This window comes from Notechis scutatus, chromosome Z (assembly GCF_049901735.1).
Source record: "Notechis scutatus isolate UNSWTSFEM ecotype Mainland chromosome Z, rNotScu1.2, whole genome shotgun sequence".
Taxonomy (NCBI): Eukaryota; Metazoa; Chordata; class Lepidosauria; order Squamata; family Elapidae; genus Notechis; species Notechis scutatus.
In genome coordinates, this window is record NC_142025.1 from 17,098,400 (window position 1) to 17,117,635 (window position 19,236).

The 19,236-nt window shown below is 37.2% G+C and overlaps 1 protein-coding gene across 14 annotated transcripts in view; it reads left to right on the top strand.

Annotated features, from left to right (window-relative positions):
• Positions 1–19,236, top strand: part of PARD3 (par-3 family cell polarity regulator) — a 609,571-nt gene that overhangs the window by 570,778 nt on the left and 19,557 nt on the right. For all 14 annotated transcript variants that reach the window (XM_087948426.1, XM_026672225.2, XM_087948428.1 and 11 more), the window contains one exon: positions 17,157–17,271. In XM_087948426.1, the coding sequence (XP_087804552.1) occupies positions 17,157–17,271 (115 nt within the window). The remainder of the gene's footprint in view (positions 1–17,156; positions 17,272–19,236) is intronic.

Sequence of the window (19,236 nt, forward strand, 5' to 3'; positions counted from 1 at the left end):
AATGAGCCATAAAGCAAAACCGGCTTTGTTTAAATCTAGTTATTGCTATGAATTCACAAAAAGATATTAAATAAACTACGAGCTCATAATCCTTTCCTCTATTAGAATAATTGCAATGTAATTATAGTAGTTTTCCAGAAGATGATTCAGATAATATTAATCCAACACAATTAAACAATATTTACACTAAACTCAGAAATTCATAAGTTGCAAATTAAAAATGTTAAAAGTTTCTAAGAACTCGATTGGGAAGAATCCATAATGTAATGGAAGAAGAAAGGAAATAAAATTGTTTTCCATTAGCTAAAATGAACAACATGTACAAATCTAAGAAAACACCTGAAAGCACAACTAAATTATGTCCTTTATCTTTACAGGAGATATTATGGATTATAACATCCATAACATTAGATATTATGTGAAAAACTGATAGGGTTAGCTTTCTCTGTATTTATCATGGTTATCTAAAAAATTGAATTTACTAAATATGAGAAAAGCTTTGAATACTTTTAAAATGAATCATCATCAGTAATAGTAGCAGTAGTAATAGTAATAGTAGTAGTAGCAGCAACAGCAGCAATAATGAAATTTGGGGCAATGACCTATTCAGTCTTCTGGGATAATCTTTAAAAGAATTACTTTGGTTTTACTAATTTCATAGGATGTGGATTTCTTCTATCAAGCTTAGAGTCATTATTATCTTTCAAATATTATACTTCCAAGTGAAATTGATGGCATGCGAATTTGATAAATAAATATATATGTATACACTTACGGAGTATATCTATAATTCAATAATACCTATAATACTACATGTCATTTTTAAATATATCTCTATACTGTAAAGCCAGGAAGAATGAGACAGGATGAACCATATGTAAATACCAGCAGGAATATAATGTGTTTGATCTTCTTGTATAGATGTTTGCTTAAATGTAAGAATCCAATGTATAGAGTACCATGGGATATTAAGCATCACCGTATTTTATTCATGAAGAGGGACCAAGGGATTATTTCAAATAAACCTTACTAGATTTCCTAAAACACAATAGCAGTGGCAATTTCTGTTGAGCATGATGACTCTGGTTTGATTATAATGAGCAAAAATTGGCCTGGCTTATAAAATATGAACAAAACAAAATTTTAGAGATTGTTATATTGTTCATAGCATGCAGAATGAATATATTTCAATTAAATGTGGTGGATTTCAGATGGTCCAATTAAATTTCCCGCAAAAAAATTTTTTTAAGTTTTATTTCAGTTGGCTAATGCATATAAAAGCAGTTTGATAAGATATTCTTGCCTACTTTAAGTAGATCTATGATTTTTAAGGCTCACATTCCAGAGTTTCACAATGATCTTCACCGCAGAATAAAAATGTTGTGTAGTAAATATAGGTGTGTCAATACTCATTTTCTAGTCCTGCTTTTTAAACTTGGGAATATTTTCATATTGTTTGTACTTGGAATCCTTCATCCTAGTGGGCAATCATTTAAATATCATCCAGCAGTGTGCTACAGCTGCCAAAAAAGCCAACACAATCCTACCCTGCATTAACAGAAGAATAGACTCAAGGTCATCTGAAGTGTCAACACCATTTTATAATGCCTTGTTAAGACCACCTTTGGTATATTGCATCCAGTTTTAATCATCACAATATAAAAAAAGATGTTGAGACACTAGAAAGAGTGCAGAGAATGATTAGGGAACTGGAGACTAAAGCATGAACGGTTGCAGGAATTGGGAATGTCTAATTTGATGAAAAGAAGGACTAGAGGTGACATGATAGCAGTGTTCTGATATCTCAGGAGCTACCACAAAGAAGAGGGAGTCAAGCTATTCTCCAAAGCCCCTGAAGGCAGGACAAGAAGCAATGGGTAGAAACTAATCAAGGAGAGAAGCAACCTAGAACTAAGGAGAAATTTTCTGACAGAACAATTAATCAGTGGACCATTTTGCATCCAGAAGTGGATGCTTCAACATAGGAAGTTTTAAAGAAGAGATTGGACAAACAATTCTGTTTGTTATTCTGTTATAATTGGTAACAGTCAGCTACCCTTTGGGGCATTTGTTTGATATAACTGATTTTTGTTTTTATTTTAGAACATTGTAAAATTTCATAGAACCTTTGAATAGTATTCACTGCCTTGCAAAAAAAGAAAACCTCATACCTTCTTATTTCATACTTTCAATTTGTATAGTATTACTATAAGTTGTCTGATGTATATTTTAACTATGGTTGCAGTTAAAACAGGATAAAATGAATATTAGATATCACTAAAAACTATCATTGAGTCATCTGGCAGAGCCAGTGGTGGATAGTGAGTTAGGAATTTGCAATTACCTAGACTTCTATGGAATAGTAAGTTTTAATTTAATAAGTAGAAAATTTACAGAGGTAAAATAAATAATCCCTGCTTACAATAATTGTCTTTCTCATTCCTATAACCTTTCAAACTTTCTGTACTTTTTGTCAGAAGAAGAGGGCAACTTGATGCCCAGTAAATACATAAAATCTCAAATAAATATTGGATATTACATTAGCCAGAAGGAGGCATTACACAACCACATTCATTTTTATTGTGTATGGGTAGACATAAGTATCCACCATAGTACATACTCTAAGTTGTAAAACTAAATGCACTGTACAAGTGCAAAGTATGATTTCAAGTCCCACTGAAGTGTTGAACATAGAACTAGCTTATCTCTGAAGAGACCCAGTTGTGTATTATTTCATATTTGTCAGTAAATATACAACAACTAAAGGTAGGAGGCCTTGAAGCCTCTAGCATGAGGCTCAGACCAATGCAAATCACAACAATGTCAAGTGTACAAGAGCAAATTTTTAAAAAGGAAGGCATCCCTGGATAGCATCTATAAAGAAAGTTATATAGAAAATCAGCTGAAGCATCTCTGTGATAGAGCCATGTTAGGATTTAGACCTGTATAGTAAAACAAAAGTAAACATCTAATTTTTATTTTATTTTTATTTTGACTGCAGGTCTAATAAAACCATTATCTAATTTTTCAAAGATCAAGGAAACTGCTATTCCCTTCCATTCCCCCCAAATCTCCTTTATATTACCCAGTCCTTCTCCTGGTTTCATTGTCTGTATATAAACTTGTAGAGCTAACTTAATAATTGAAATTACATGGCTATTGTATCACATCAATTGTGTTTTCTCTATCCAATTCTAGTACATTGTATTATGGTTATGATATATTTTCCAGCGTAGCCAACTTGTTTCTCAGTTCTCCGTTCCACTGTCGGTTTGCTTATCCGACATTTCTCATTTTTGCCAATATGTTGTTCTTAAACTGTGGCCAATTTCACATCAGTTAGCTAACTGGCATTCTTCCAGAATAACTACGCATACAGCATCCTTACCATTGGCTATCTTTCTTGAATTATACCTTTAACCTAATAGAGAAAGCTGCCTTTTCCTGACATTTTTTTTTAGATTGGTTATCCCCAAGAATATTATCATACTTTAAATACTCTTTGTGTTGGACTTCTTATCATGAACCTTTTTTTCATAACCATTGCATTCTATTTTCATTTTTATGGAGTTTGTGCCATCTTTTATTAATTAATATTCTGTTTTTTTCAAAGAACGAATGACCTGTTGGCCAATATCACTTCATCCTTTGTTAGAACATTTTAACAAAATATTTCCTCCTCTTAAAGACTTACCTTGAATCACATTTTCCCTTGTTCACAATTTAGGAAGAGATCTTTCAGAACTTGTTTTAGTTTTCTCCCTCTGAACATTTCAGGCACAAACAATATAGGTAGCCCTCCCCCTATGATTGGGACCAAAATTTCCATTATTAACCAAGGTTCAGTTCATTTTACAATCTGTTTACTATGGTTGTTAAAAAATAGCTGCATTGGTTAAAGTGTTTTGTAGAGTCATAAAACAAAGCCAGCTTCCAACATTGACTTTGCTAGAAGCTAGCTACAAAGATCACAAATTGCTATGGTGTAAATATCAGCTGGTTGCCAAGCACTTCAATTGCAAGCGTGTGAGGACCATTTGTAAAAAAAAATTCAACACTATTATAACTTTGAACAGTCACTAGATGAATGATTGTAAGTTGATGACTACCAGCAAATTTCAAAATTACATATTTTGTTACTCTTATAACAAATTACAGGCAGTCTTTGGTTTCACAATTACAATTAATGCCAAAATTTCTGCTACAAGGCACTTTTGCCCCATTTTACAACCTTTTGCCAAAGTTATTAAGTGAATCACTGTAGCTATTGAGTGAATCATGCATTCGTTAAACAAATCTTATTTTCCCCATCGACTTTGCTTGTCAGAAGTTGGCTGGGAAGGTTACAAATGGTGAGCACATACCCCTGGGACAGTGCAACTGTCATAAATACATGCCAGTTCCTAAACACCTGAATTTTGATCATGTGGCCACAGGGATACTGCAGGTGTGAAAATCATAAGTCACTCTCTGCAGTTCCATTTTGACTTTGAAAGGTCACTAAATGAATGGTTGTAAATCAAGGATTACCTGTAATTATAAATTAACAAATCATGGCTAAAGGAACTAAGTATATTTAGCCTAATGAGAACAACGGGTAACATATAGCCTTCTTCCAATATTTGAAGGCACGTCATATGGAATATGGGGGTCAATTTATCTTCCAAAGTACCTGAGGCAGGACAAGAAGCAATGGGAGGAAGTACATCAGAGGGAGATATAAACTAGATTTAAGGATAAATTTTCAGACAGTAAGAACTATTAATCAGTGGAACAGCTTGCTTCCAAGAATCGTGGATGCTCCATCACTGGAAGTTTCAAGAAAAGATTGGAAAACTATTTGTCTGTGATGTTATAAGGACTTCTACCTTGGGCTAACCTAGGCTAATCCTAAATTGAAATTAAGTTGGTTTCATAGTTTGTTATAATTTGTTTCCAGAAAGATCTGGAAGTGTTGTTTGAGTACTTTACAGTTTGACCTTTTGAGTGCACTTTCTGTGATTAAAAACTGGATTTTGGGAAGAGTAACTCTTAAAAGTTCCATTTTAAAATTCATTTATGGTTACTGTATGACAAAAACACCAGCTTGACAAATCTATATAGGGCAGTTTTCCATGCTTAAATGTACTATTAGGATCCAATCCTTCATAATTGTTCCTGGAATTTATTCTATCAATGACTTTGGGCAGCTTATAAGTCCAGAATTATAAAACACTTTTAAAAACGATAAAAAGCATTTTGAAATCAATAAAAACAATTAAAAAGAAATAACAGAATAATAATGATATAATATAGGAATCAAACCCTCCCCATCTTAGATGTATACTTTGCTCTATATTTGCATATTTACCTCTTCACCACAAAATTAGAGGGTCCTTCACATATTCTGTCTCTAGTATGAAATATATCATCATCTGCTGTCTCTCTGGATTCTGTATAGGACAAATGGGACAGACTTTGCACAAAAGAATTAATGGATGCAAGTTTGACCTCAGGACTCAAAATAAGGACAAAGTAATATCAGGACATTTTAACCTCCAGAATGCTCCATTACAGGTGACAATATATGTGAATTTATTTAAACACTACATCAAAACAATATGCCATCTAAAATCCACGAAGATGCCACTTTGGTGTCGAATGAAAAATTGTCAATGTAGAAGTCAATGGAGATACTTCTCTGGAAAAAACACACACACAAAGTACAGTAGTATCAATTAAAACCTATAGCATTATAATGTTGCCAATTCCCCCAAAAAAAAAGACAATTGATGTGTTCAATGGAATTTCATTCTATCTTTTTTTATTTATTTTTATTTGCTACTGAAAACACTAATTATACTATTTAGAATAATTGGAAGTTTAATGGCATCCACTAGAAAAGTTATTAAAGCTGAAATCCAAATCAACTTTATTCAATAGCTCTTATGTTGCTTTAGTAAGGATATTTGTTTTGTTATTATTTGTTCCTTCATTAAGAGCATAAAATTCGTTCTACTATAAAGGTGGAGACCTATTTTCCTGCTGAGATTATTCTATTGAAAACTGTTAACCTCTGCATTTTAGCATTAGCCAAGACAAAAGCCGAATTGGGAATGGAAAAACTATTACTCTTATTTAGTAAACTACTATAAGAGACATGTTTCTTCCCAAACCTTGATTCTGCACAGTTCGGAGAACTGGCAAATTACACTAGTTGCTGGCCCCACCACTCTTCACCTACCCCTCCCCGCCCAGTCAGTCCTTATCATGCATGCGCAACATGACTGCCTGCAGCCTGCTTTTGCCCACCCGCCATGCCAGCCATTGCTGTCTGCCTTCACGATCAGTGAGTGAGGCTTTGTCACCTACCTGTCACTGATAGTCACCTTTCCCCTCCCCTTGCCTTTTGCCACCACTGCCAGTCACCTGCCCCCCCCCACTTGCCTTCGCAGGAGAACAAACACATGGAGCAGCTCTGTGTCAGCTCTGGTGGAGTTAGCAGCTGCTTCTCTCCCTCCTGGTCTAGCTGGGAGAGTCAGAGTCTCTTTTCCAGCTCAGCAAAATTTAGCTTTGGGTCCTGCAAGTCCACATCAAGCAATGGCTCCAGGCAGCAGAGAAGCAGCCAGGTTGAATCCTGTTCCTCTCTGCCAACCGGAGCCATTTCCCAAAGGAGGGGTACTTGCAGAATCCAAAGCAGCAATTCCCGGTTGCTAAAGTAAATTTTGCTTTGCTGCACAAAACAGTTTCCCAGGGCCCTGAGGGCCATCCTCCCAGAGCGCCTTTGCCACTCTGAAGCTCCCCTTTGGGATGGATCAGTAAGTTCTTGCTTTGTTCCCCAGGAAGGGCTCCATCATGAAGGGCTGTATCTTTGGACCAGATGCTTACTGTCGGGCCTCCTGCCTTGCATGGGGCGATGGGAGGAGGAAGTGTGTGGTGGGGAAGGCTGTCTGTAGTTCTTGCAGCCAAAGCCTTGAATCCTGGAATGTGTGCAAACTTGCATTTGTATGAGGTCGCAGCCCCATGGCTGCGCTGGCTGGGAGGACACTTGCCCCACATGACACTGATCACCTGCCTAGCCAGTGTGTGTCAGAAGAGAGTGAGGAAGAAAAACTTGGTAAGCCTTCTCCTCCTTCTCGGGCATTCACACAGAGCCTGGGCGAGTCTCTCTGGTGCCGTGCAATGCAATTTGTGCACAGCATGCTCTATGTGTGTGTATGCCCGAGAAGGAGGAGAAGAGTTCCCAAATTTTTCTTCCTCCTTTCGCAGCATGAAGGCAACTGCCACAACCTGTCCCTTTAAGGTACTTTGATGCAGGGGGCTGAGGGGGGACCATAAAGGGACAGCCAGGCCACAGGAGCTGCCTTCCGAGCAGCTCTGCTGTGAAGGAAAGGGAGGAAGAAAAGTTTGGCAACTCTTCTCCTCCTTCTTGGGTAGAGTGTGCACACACAGGACTGGGACGATCTTCTGCAAGGAGTTGGCATGTGGTCGAGTCCCTACAACACTGTGAGATGTGTGAGTGTTTGCTCTGTATGTATGAGGCCAAGAAGGAGGAAGGAAGCAGCCAGATTGGATGCTGTTAGTGCAGCTGCAGAGAAGTAGCTGCCAGAGATGCCCTCCTGTGAAGATGTTGGGAGCAGGGAGGCTCAACCCCCTCAGGAGCCGTGAAGCACTTGCCGCCCCTCTGACACCCACCAAGTTTCCTCCCAATGTGCTTCTTTTCCTCCTCACCATAAGCGTTATTTTTGGGGAAGACTGCAGGATTGCCCCACTCCCTGCCACCATCTGGTCTTCAGTACTGGCTGGTCAGATTCCCACCACCCAGCAGCAGTTCAGATGTTCCTTCCCCCCTCCAACAGGAATAGAGAGAGGGAGAAGGAGAGGGAGGGAGGGAGGGAGGGAAAGAGAGAGAGACAAGAGACGGGGGGGGAGAGATGAGAAACAGAGATGAGAAAGAGGTAGATGGAGAAAGAAAAAGATGAGAAAGAGAGAAAGAAAAAGAGAGTGACGAGAGAGAGAGAGAGAGAAAATGAAAGAGAGGGGGAGGGAGAAAGAAAAAGAGAGATGAGAGAGAAAGTTGAGAGGAGGGGAGAAAGAAAGAGACATACAGAGAGAGAGATCTGTTTAAAAGAAAATAGAACAATGGCTCTTTGATCGTTTAAGATTGCAGACCCTGGGTTAGGCAAACACTATGGTTGTTAAGTGAACTTTGTGGTCATTATGCAAATACTGGTTGTTAAACAATGGGCATTTTTAACAGGAAACCAGAAAGAATTGTTGGAAACTGACAAACCTCAGAACTAGAAAACCTCAGTCACATGACTGTTTGGGACGTTGTAACTGGTCATGAAAGAGAGAAAGGGGGGAGAGGGAGGGAGAGGGAGAGAGAGAGAGAGAGAGAGAGGAGAATAGCTGTCAAAACTCCAAAAACAGGTCAAGTAGCTCTGGGGAGCTCAGTCATAAATTAGAACACTTGCTAAGCAACTGGCCATTAAGCAAGGACCATTTATATTTGGTTTGCCAGTCACATGGCCACCCAGCTACACCCATCCCAGTCACATGACCACCTAGCCATACCTACCCCAGTCACACAACCACCAAGCCACACCCACAAATTAGGCCATGTCCACAGAACCGGTTGTTAAGAAATTTGAATCCCACCCCTACTTCTATATTGTAACATTGTGTTATTACAGTATATGTGTTTTTCATAATAAAGGTGCGCCACCCCTGGAAACCTTTGTAGTTGAAGGGCAGTTTAGTTTAAAAAAATAATAATCCGATGTTCAATGGAAGTTATTGTTTTTATTTTTTTTAAACTCCCCTAACATGTTCTTTTCCAAGAAAATCCACTCAGATATACATGGAGAACCACAAAAAGGATATGGGTCTCTTGAATGATATATTTTGATAGCCTATCCGGCCTTAGCTTATTTATTGGTGATGACCCATACAGATGTGCTGAACAGATAGGAACAAAGATAATAACACTACTTTTTTCACTCCTTTGTCTCAAATTATTATTGTTTGAATAATTCATTCAAATCTCTCAGAGCAAATTGCCATTCTAGCAGCCCAAAAGAATGAAAGCATGCATGAGACCATTAAAAACTTTGTACCTTATAAATAAAAGCATTTCCTGATAATATCCTGGTATTCCCAGTAATTTGTACCCCCTTTTTGAAACAACTTTGGGGCTGTTGCTGTTCTTATTGAGGTTTTATTATTGTGTATTTAAAGTCAGATCTTAATCTAGGCAGTATCTTTTAATTTAAAAGCGTGGTCATGTATTATATAAAAAAATATTTATTATATTTATATTGTAGTTTTCATCTAAAACCAGTTTATTTATGACCATACATACATTAGGCTAAAAGACAGACATTGCCCTAATATCATTCACCAAACTGATGTCTAATAAGAGAGATCTGTAGATACGTTATTGGAATTGAGATCGAACTCTGTCTGCACTGAATATCACTGTTTCTTTTTTAATAAATGGTAGAATTGCAAGTGTTTTGCAATTGCCTGTGACTATACAGGTAGTCCTCGGCTTAAACAGTTTGTTTAGTGACTGTTTGAAGTTAAAACAGCACTTTAAAAAAGTGACTTATGACTGTTTTTCACACTATGACTGTTGCAATGATCAAAATTTGGATGGTTGGCAACTGGCATTTATTTATAAAGGCCTCAGTGTCCTTTTGTAACCGTCTGATAAGCAACGTCAATGGAAAGGCCAGATTCACTTAACAACCGTGTTACTAATTTAACAACTAAACAACTGCAATTATTCATTTAACAACTGTGGCAAGACAAGTCGTAAAATGGGTCAAAATTCACTTGAACAAATGTCTCACTTAGCAACAGAAATCTTAGGCCCAATTGTGGTTGTAAGTCAAAGTCTACTTGAATTTTGTATGTTTGGATTCAGAATCCTGTGACTCGGGTCCAGTTTTCTAATACCCTGTTTCTCCAACAATACGGCCTCCCCCAATAGGAAGTCCCAGCATGTTTTATAGGCATGAAATGAAATTAAGCCCCTCCCCCCAAATTAAGGCCTATATTAAAATATGCGAAATGGGGGGAATGGTGGGGGGGCTTGCCGTTAGGAAGTACTTTTGTTGCACACCCGGATATGGTGCTGCCTGCATTGACCCCGATACGAAGTGCCCCACCAACGCCGAGGTCAACATCCAAGCCATCGCTGCCCGCCCGCCCAAAGATGCAAGGGGGGGGAATTAAGTCACCCCCCCCGAAAAGATGGCCTAGCCATTTTTTCGGGGCTCAAAAAAAAAAAAGACCCGGCCTTATTATATGAGAAACACGGTATCACTACACTATTCTCCACTCTTAGAACTTTCATTGGTGTTGAAAGAAATATGGAAGATGTTTTCTGCCTTTCTGTTTTTAATCCAGTTGGAACTCTTTTGTAATCAGTAATTTCAGTAGCCTAGTTAATTAATTAGGAGCACAGATACATTTTGTTGTCCCAATAATAAGTACAATAATAACATCTATTATAGATTGCTAGGTGTCTATACCAATGAGCAGTTTTGTTATTATTTTAAATCAATCTGTTTTAAAATAAAAATCTGAATTTAACCACCAGAACACTTTTGAGAAAAAAGTTACTTTAAAAAATGGTCCTCAAGGTTGAACATTTTTATTCAACTAATATTGTTATTATTCCATGTTTATTGTAGGATCCTAAAATAATTGCTCATTTCTCATCCTTTGTCATAAAGAAAAGAATTCCCCTAAAGAGTGTTCCCAGTGTGAACTCTGACAAGCTAATAAGGAAGAATGATGGAAGCAATAAAAAGGAATCTGGGGTGCATTCCTTTGATTTACTGTTACAAAATGAACTTGTGTTCCTGAGTATTTGGGATATGAGCCAGACTAACTTCTCTCTTAATTGTAAACCATCCAAATAATCAGGTTGAAACTTAATGACATCTTAACAGCATCTTTTAAGCCTGGACACGAGAATGGTGTGTTTTTAATTCACTATGATTTACTACCTTAAAATTGGTGTGAAATGTATTACAAATTATGGCCATCAAGGGGAAGTGAATGTTTTCAGCTGAAAGGAAGGACAGATACTATAGAATAAACATAACTTTTCTTTCGAATATATTTGTTTTCCAAAAATGCAGGTAAATCTGAAAGAAAAGTCAAGGTGAGTGAAAACTTCCCAAAGCAGCTGAGTTTATGCTTTCAGAAAGCTGATGCGTTTCCTAGGTTTTTAAGCTACCCTTTAGATGGAAATTTGTCCATTATGTATATTTCAGTGATTATATATAAAACGTGAAAATATTTTTTTATGTTATATTAAGTTGATCCATGAATTTAACTATGAGAAGAAAGTAGGGGCATTAAGGGATATATATTCTAAGTAGTCATCTTAGAATATCTCAGCTAATAAACAGGGATTTTTATATATCCTGTATAATGAAAGTAAAGATATACTGGGGAATAACATGCAAAACAGAATTTAGATTTGCAAGTGTAATGCTCAGCATTCAAGAAGCTGTCCTTGTTAGAGAAACTAACTTTGCATGCATAATCAGTTTGAGCTAAAACATTTAGTTTGTGCATAATTTAATTCAAATGCTTATTCAACATGTGACATTTTTACTGTGAATTTGCAGCCCTGGGTTGCCCTTAAAACTCTATGCTGCTAGCTGATCAAATTAAACGGCATAAGTAAATTCAACAAAGACATTGCTCTTATCTGCAGATTAGTCATTTATTTCTTGTTTTGTTGTAAACGTTGCAGTCTTTCACACATTTCAAATTCTTTGTTCCAATGAAAACATGAGTTATAAAATTTTAGAATGGTCCAGAAAATAACTTTAAACAAAACTGAATATCTAAAGATAGTGTTTAAGTAGAAGGACTAAACAACATTTAGAAAGAGCTAAATTAAGTCTCAGCATCAAATCTTATTTGTCAACATTTGTGCTTTTTTGTGCCTAACTCTTATGATACAGTCCAGTGATAAGAGATCATTTAAATATTTTATTTGGCAGGAACATAATTCAAAACAATAAAATATAACGATCAATGCCATCTACTTTTATATATCTTAAAAGTTGTATAGCTTATATAGCAATAAAGATATGATGAGGAAGAAGAATGGAGAGGCAGCAATGAAAAGTGCTTGACTTTGTTATCACCTTTATTTCAATTGTTTTCTGTTTCTATCAAGGTCTCTTGGATATTTTGAGGTAATTAAAACAGTGGGCAATTGCAACACCGGGCTTTGTAACTTACTACTGTATTCCACTGTAGTGCTAGAGCCGTGGTGGCACAGTGGTTAGAATGCAGTACTGCAGGTTACTTCTGCTGGCTGCCTGCAATTTGGCAATTCAATTCTCACCAGGCTCAAGGTTGACTCAGCCTTCCATCCCTCCAAGGTGGGCAAAAGGAGGACCCAAATAGTTGGAGGCAATATGCTGACTCTGTAAAACACTTAGAAAGAGCTGTAAAAGAACTGTGAAGCGGTATATGTCTAATTGCTATTGCTAGAGAAAAACCACATAGCTAAAGGATGTATTGAAAAGCTACCTCAGCAGTTCTGCCTAAACTCATATAGACAAATGTAGTGCAGCTGAGTAAAAACAAAATTGCAATAAATATTTGTACAGATGAAAAAGCCTTCCATTATATGAAAGAAAGCAGTGAGTTAACCTTGCTATCCATTTCCTAATTTATTTTATCCTGCTAAGCGGTGACAAGAGACATCCAATTTAACATTACACATAGGTTTTTCTCAACTTTGCCAACCATCCATTCTGTGACTGGATGTATCAGCAACAGAGTGGAGGTGCCATCATTAATAAACAAGGCAACCTTTTAAAAAATTGCTGTAAACAGCTTGTATTTCTCTTTCATTTTTACCTTTAGATAAAGGATCTATCATAACTTTTTTTCTTTGCATAAACTGAACTCCTCAAATGACTCCAGAGCACGTAATTAACACAAGTTGAGATGGTTTGTTCACTAGTGGTAGGACTCAAGAACCCAATTTATAGGCAGTCCTTGCTTAATAACAGATAACAGATAATCAGAGTTGGAAGGGACCTTGTAGGTCATCTAGTCCAATCCCCCACCCGAATGGGAGACCCTACACCACCCTACACAAATGGCAGTCCAATCTATTCTTGAAAGTCTGAAGTGATGGCGCTCCCACAACTTCCAAGGGCAAGCTGTTCCATTGGTTGATTGTTCTCACTGTCAGAAAGTTTCTCCTTATTTCCAGGTTAAATCTCTCCTTGTTCAGTTTAATGACTGGTCACTTAGCAATTGTTTGAAGTTACGATGGGACACCTCCCCCAAAGTTACTTACAACCTAGTTCCAGAGTTCCATAGTTACACACCAATATTCCTACGGTGACATGATCATATTTCAGGAATCAAGATAGTCAATTGCAGCATTCCACAGTCATGTGACTGTGATTTACAATGTTTTTGCATTATTAGCTTAACGATTACTACAAAAAGTGTAAAATAGAATCCAATAATTTGGGTACCCTATGACTATCATGACTTACAGTGCAAATTCTAGGGTCCATTATAGTAACTTGTATTACATCCACATATTAGAGTTAAAGACTTCTGTGCTGCTGGAGAGATTATGTGAAGACTCGTATACCCCTCTACCTCCCCTTGCTGTGTATTATTCTGTTTTGTGTAAGCAACTTCCACTGAAAAGAATTATTTGCTGAGTTTGTATTTGTTTGCTGAGTTTTGTATCATACCTCTGATGTTCTTGCTTGTTTGGCTTTTATTGGAAGGATTCTTTTAGCTTTGTTTTCCTTCTTCTCAATCCATTTTTTTTCTTCCCAAAGCTTTAGTCATTCCCGCTCAGTAACTTGTTGGTATCCACTTTATCACACTGACATCTCTTTGTTTGGCAACTCTGTACTTCAGTGCATGACATCATAGTGAGATACCGCTTAATGATCTGAGCCTCTAAACAGCCATATGCTCTGAATTGTAGTTACAGAAAATATGTGACAGAACTGGCCTAGTTGAGCTTTGCTTACGCTGCTCTTTTCAGGACCAGGCCAGGGTTTGCACATGTCAGTTGCACTCATGAAACTGCTGAAACTGCATTTTAGTAATGTGCATTTGGCAGGCATCAAATGAGAAGAGGTGAATCTGGTGCAAGTTGCCCCATCACTAAGACAGTGAATCTGCCTTCAACTCACAAAGGGAATGAGTTTAGCCATTAAAGCTGATTTTATTGAATAACTTCAAGTCTTTCTTTCTTTCTTTTTTAACAAAGAGATGGGGCAAGAAGTAGAGGAAGAAAATGTAATTGTCCCAGAATTAAACATGGATTCAGGAATGTGGTTATGCTAGATATATACATCCAAGCAAAGAAACACTGAGTCAGATGAAAGACAGTCTATGGACAGTGAAGAAATGAATGTATGGCCCTGGCACTTTGTTTAACTCTTTCTAAAATATCTTTGGACTTGAATGCATGAAATAATGTTTCTTGCCTTAATGTTTGTCTGCATTAAGATCTGAAGATTTAGCCCAGCGGGGGAACACTTTTTGCTCCTAGTGGGTACCTTTGGACTTCTCAGAGCAGGTTGTTGATACTTTTATAAAATGACTGCGTTTCAAGTTTTCCATTTTCATAAAACAACTGGTGAGACAGAAACCATCCATTCCATGGCCTCTCAAACTTTACCATTTTATCTTTTCTGGTCAGTTCTGCCCTCTTTCAAGCAAAATACTGTAATGATGTTTCCCCATCTTTCTACTCTTGTAACCTATATTAGGGAATCAGTCCTTTTATTAACTAGAAATTATTTAGCTAGAAATCCATCAAGGTTCATTTTATGTCCCTAAACAAGTTACGTGGGTTTTTTTCTCCTTTGTGGCTACAGAATGATGGAAGAACATCCATGATTTATCAAAAAAATAAATGTAATAATAGTTTGTCATATGGCTAGAATATTGAAATTCTCTTTGAGAGATTAAAGGGTGAAACAAGTGCCTCAAATACCAACCCCCAATACTTTTAAAAAAAGGAAAAATTGTACTGCTAAATGATTTGTAGCTAATTTGTAGCTCAGGATTGAAATGAGGGATTCTTACTAGCACTGATTATGTTACCTACTTTGGGTAATGAAACACCTGGAAATAACAACCAAAGTGAGGGAACACCAAGAAGCTCTGAAGAAAAATTATAGCTGGAGTACCCAAATAAAATGCATGAGCCAACCTCAGCTTTTTAACTTTTTCTTCTCTTTCAGAAAATACAATAAATCTTTAAGTTACATAATTGTTCCTTGATGCTATCTCTTCATTCACTTAGGTGTGGTGAAGAATTGCCAATGTGGAAGCAAAATTCATTTGCTATTTAGTTGGCGTAAAATGGAAGGAGCATCATTGTGTCCATTGCATCTGTTAGGAATATAAGTCACCTAACAGCTATTTGGGTTGGAAATATATAAACCAGGATAAACATTTTAATACTGTATCTTTAAGAAAATAAAAGTGTAATTGGGTGTGGTTTCTCAAACAGCCATAAGATGGAGCCAGAAACCTGGGTTGCTTAGTTTTAGTCTCAGAAGAGAGTGTGTCTCAGTGAGCCTCTGTTTTCCTTCTGTTGGAGAGTTTTGCCATTCCTATATTGACTGTTATTCTTGGATTTGATATAAGTCTGATACTGAACTGTTTTTGACACCGGACTTTGTTATTGGATTAACCCTGGATGAAAACTGACTGATTTTACCTGTGAATGACTTTGGACTGCTTGTTTGAACTTTGCTTAACGTTTCTGAAAGTAAAAACCTACATTTACTGTACAGTGTATCTGTGTGCTGTGTGTGTATTATTCAAACACTACTCTCAAATACGTCTCCCTGTATGCGCTCATTCTCCTAACGGGGAATTACCTCAACAGCATCTAACTGATAAACAAAACAATTTGGGTTTGCCTTGAAAGATTCTCTTTTTCTTTATATGCTGGAGAACAATTTAGGGGGCCCTTATAATAATCTTATTTCTTTAAGATTCTCAAAAATAAGAACTCAATTAATGTTATAAAAAAGCTTAATATTTTGCCTAATGTTGGGATGTGCCAAATAATTTTAGATCATCCAAAAGTAATACTGCAAACCTGAAGCTTGTTAACTGAAAAGTAATTCCACTGAATTTGATGGATTGTATTTCCAAAATAAGTGCGCAGAGAATTGGTTCTTCATATCAAATCAAACTTTATTATCGCTTTTAGGCTAAAAAGGGCCATGTCTATTCTTGTGAATATGGTATGATTCCTGATAAACACGGGGGTTTCACATGTTGAAACGTATCACTTGCCTATTAACCTTTTAATGCTAAACTGATAAGTTCAAACTACTTGTCAGAAGCAGACCTAAGTAGGAAGTTCTTGACAAGGAAACATATTTTAATAGTGCCATCTGCAAATTAAGTTGAGGAAACCCATTGAGATGAAATTCAGACATTTGCAGAGTACCTGAAATGAGTAACAATTAACTGTCACAGGGAGATCTCATTAAAATATGTTTGCCTTTCTTTTAAAAATCTTCAATGCAATCTTTACATGCCTTAAGTGCAGATATAGTAATAGAAGAATAAATGTTCCTGTTGGGGAAATTTTATTTGGGTTTATCAACTGATAACATCTTCTGTATATAAAGCATGATTTGTGTCCATGCCTTTGAGCCTTTTGAATACCAGCTGGTAAGTGTCACAAAACAGGCTGCTCCAGTTGAGTTTTTGACCTGATTGATGCAAGGGTTTTTGCTACATTCTTATGAATTAGATGTATTGAATAAAGCTTAGAAGATGTATATTTGTTTTAAGTTGTGTTTACATTAAGAAGAGTTTCTTTCACGGGAATTTAAGTACTTGTGGTAAAATAACAAGACATATGCAGTGTATATAGTCCTGATTTTTTTCCCAGAAGGCTGTGAAAATCCATTATTCCTTATTACAGTAGCAACATAGCAACGTGTGTATTCCTTATCCAAAGTTTTGTTCAATGTTGTGGCTGATATGCCATGCATATTTTAAGTTGTTGTAAGAGGTTGAATTAAATCTAAAATTCTTATTATTTCTACCAGGACAAGAAAACTTTAGGATTTGAAAAAACATCATTATTTATGTTCTTATGTCTTATTTTGTAACAGATCAGCTCCAAGCAATCATGACCGGATACAACGATTAAGGCAAGAATTTCAACAAGCCAAGCAAGATGAGGATGTGGAAGATCGGAGGCGTACTTACAGCTTTGAACAACCATGGGTATGTGCTCACTTATTATATTATCTGAATATAGCAAACAGCAAAGTCCCAAGGAATCAATCTTAGATAAAATCAAATATAGATAGCCATTTTGTCTGTCAATAGTAGTTTTAGAGAGTTTCAGGATAGAGTTTTTTTGATCCTACCTGGAAATGCTAGAAAGTGCACCTTGTAATTTTTGCATGCAAACAAAATGTATTTCTCCATAGTTCTATAAGTATAACCCATTCTTTGAATTGCTTAGGGTATTCAGTTCCTACTGGAAACTGATTCCATGTCTTGAATGACCTTTTAACCTATGACTCTTTGCCTTTCCATCTGTGGTGCAACATTCCTAATTTTGTTCTGGATTGTGCACTGCCATCTGTCCCTTCTGTAAAAGGATATTATCTGGCCTGTTGGAAGCCATTCCTGGGTCACACAACTGATGCTGACTAACTTATTATCTGACCTTTAAAGAATGTCTCTAGGGGATTTCTGTTGGCGACACTGACAAGAACATGATTCTTTGCTTGCATAAACTATATAGATTTAAATAAAACATGGTAGCATTCAAGATACCTCCACTGGTTTACTTGGATGCATTTTAAACCATGTGTTGTGTGTGTGTGTGTGTGTGTGTGTGTGTGTGTGTGTGTGTGTTAGATGCTGGCAGAAATAACATACACTGAATGGCATTACTCAATAGCTGCCATAGTGTACAGGAACTTCTGTTTAGAATATGGGCTAGACTCTTCAACATTGAAATAGAAGATCCCACAGAAGATCATGGAGAATAAGAAAGCTAAGGTCCTGTGAGACTTCCAGATACAGACAGACAGGTAGGTAGGTAACTGGCCAATCAACCAGACCACGGTGGCAGACAAGGACCAGAAGAGAGTGATGGTGATAGCTGCAAAAGTGACAGCAACATCAGGAAAAGGGAGTATGAGAAGCTGGAGAAGTACTAGGAGGAACTAAAGAGGATATGGAAAGTAAAGGTGAAAGTGGTCCCAGGGTGGTAGAAACCCTTTGGGCTATGACCGTGATGGCGAACCTATGGCACGCGTGCTGGAAGTGGCACACAGAGCTGTTGCCCTGGATCAGGTCCACTGTCCATGCACACACACGCCTTCCCCCCAGCCAGCTGATTGTCGGGTATGTGCCTCACATGTGCGGAGCGTGCATGGGAGACACGCATGCATGCGCAGAGGCATGGGGTCTACGCAGGGAGAGTCACACGTGCATGTGCAGAGGCATGTGGTGCATGGGGGGACATGCACATGCACAGGGTGATGGAGGGGTCACACACATATTGCATTATGGGTGTAGGCAGGCATGCGCACACACACACATGCACTTTCGGCAAGCGATGATGAAAAGGTTAGCTATCACTGGGCTATGACTACTAAGCTGGCAGAGTAGCTCCCACATATCTCAGGAACAACACCAGAGTTGTCCAGCCAGAAGTGTACAGAGATAGAAACATCTAAGATCCTACACAAAGTGGTTCTGCTCCAATGGCCCTGGTATAGAACCAGAGATTGAGGAGGATGCATACAACACATAAGGATGAGAAGGGACTTTCTTTTGTATATAGGTATGTAGCTATAAATATGTATGAGAAAAAAAATATATGTCAAAACTTGCAGTTCGATTCTCGCCATCCAGCCAGAAGTGACATTTGAAAAGGTTTTGTTCTCCAAATAACTATAGACTGTTTATTTATTTTACTTTACTTATATGATTTTGCCTCTTGAATCCAAAAAGACACCTTATTTTTTTTAAAAAAAATAGTTTTCATTCAATGCAGTGAAAGAATCAGAATCTCACTAAGAGAGGGGATGTTAACTGTGAAACTACCCCAAATAATCTGCAGCTACCCAAAATTTGCTGGACCTACACCAAATATAGTTATATATGTTTATACCTGTGTAACGAAACAAGCCCTTGAACCAAATTTTAAAATTAAAGAGAAAAAAAATC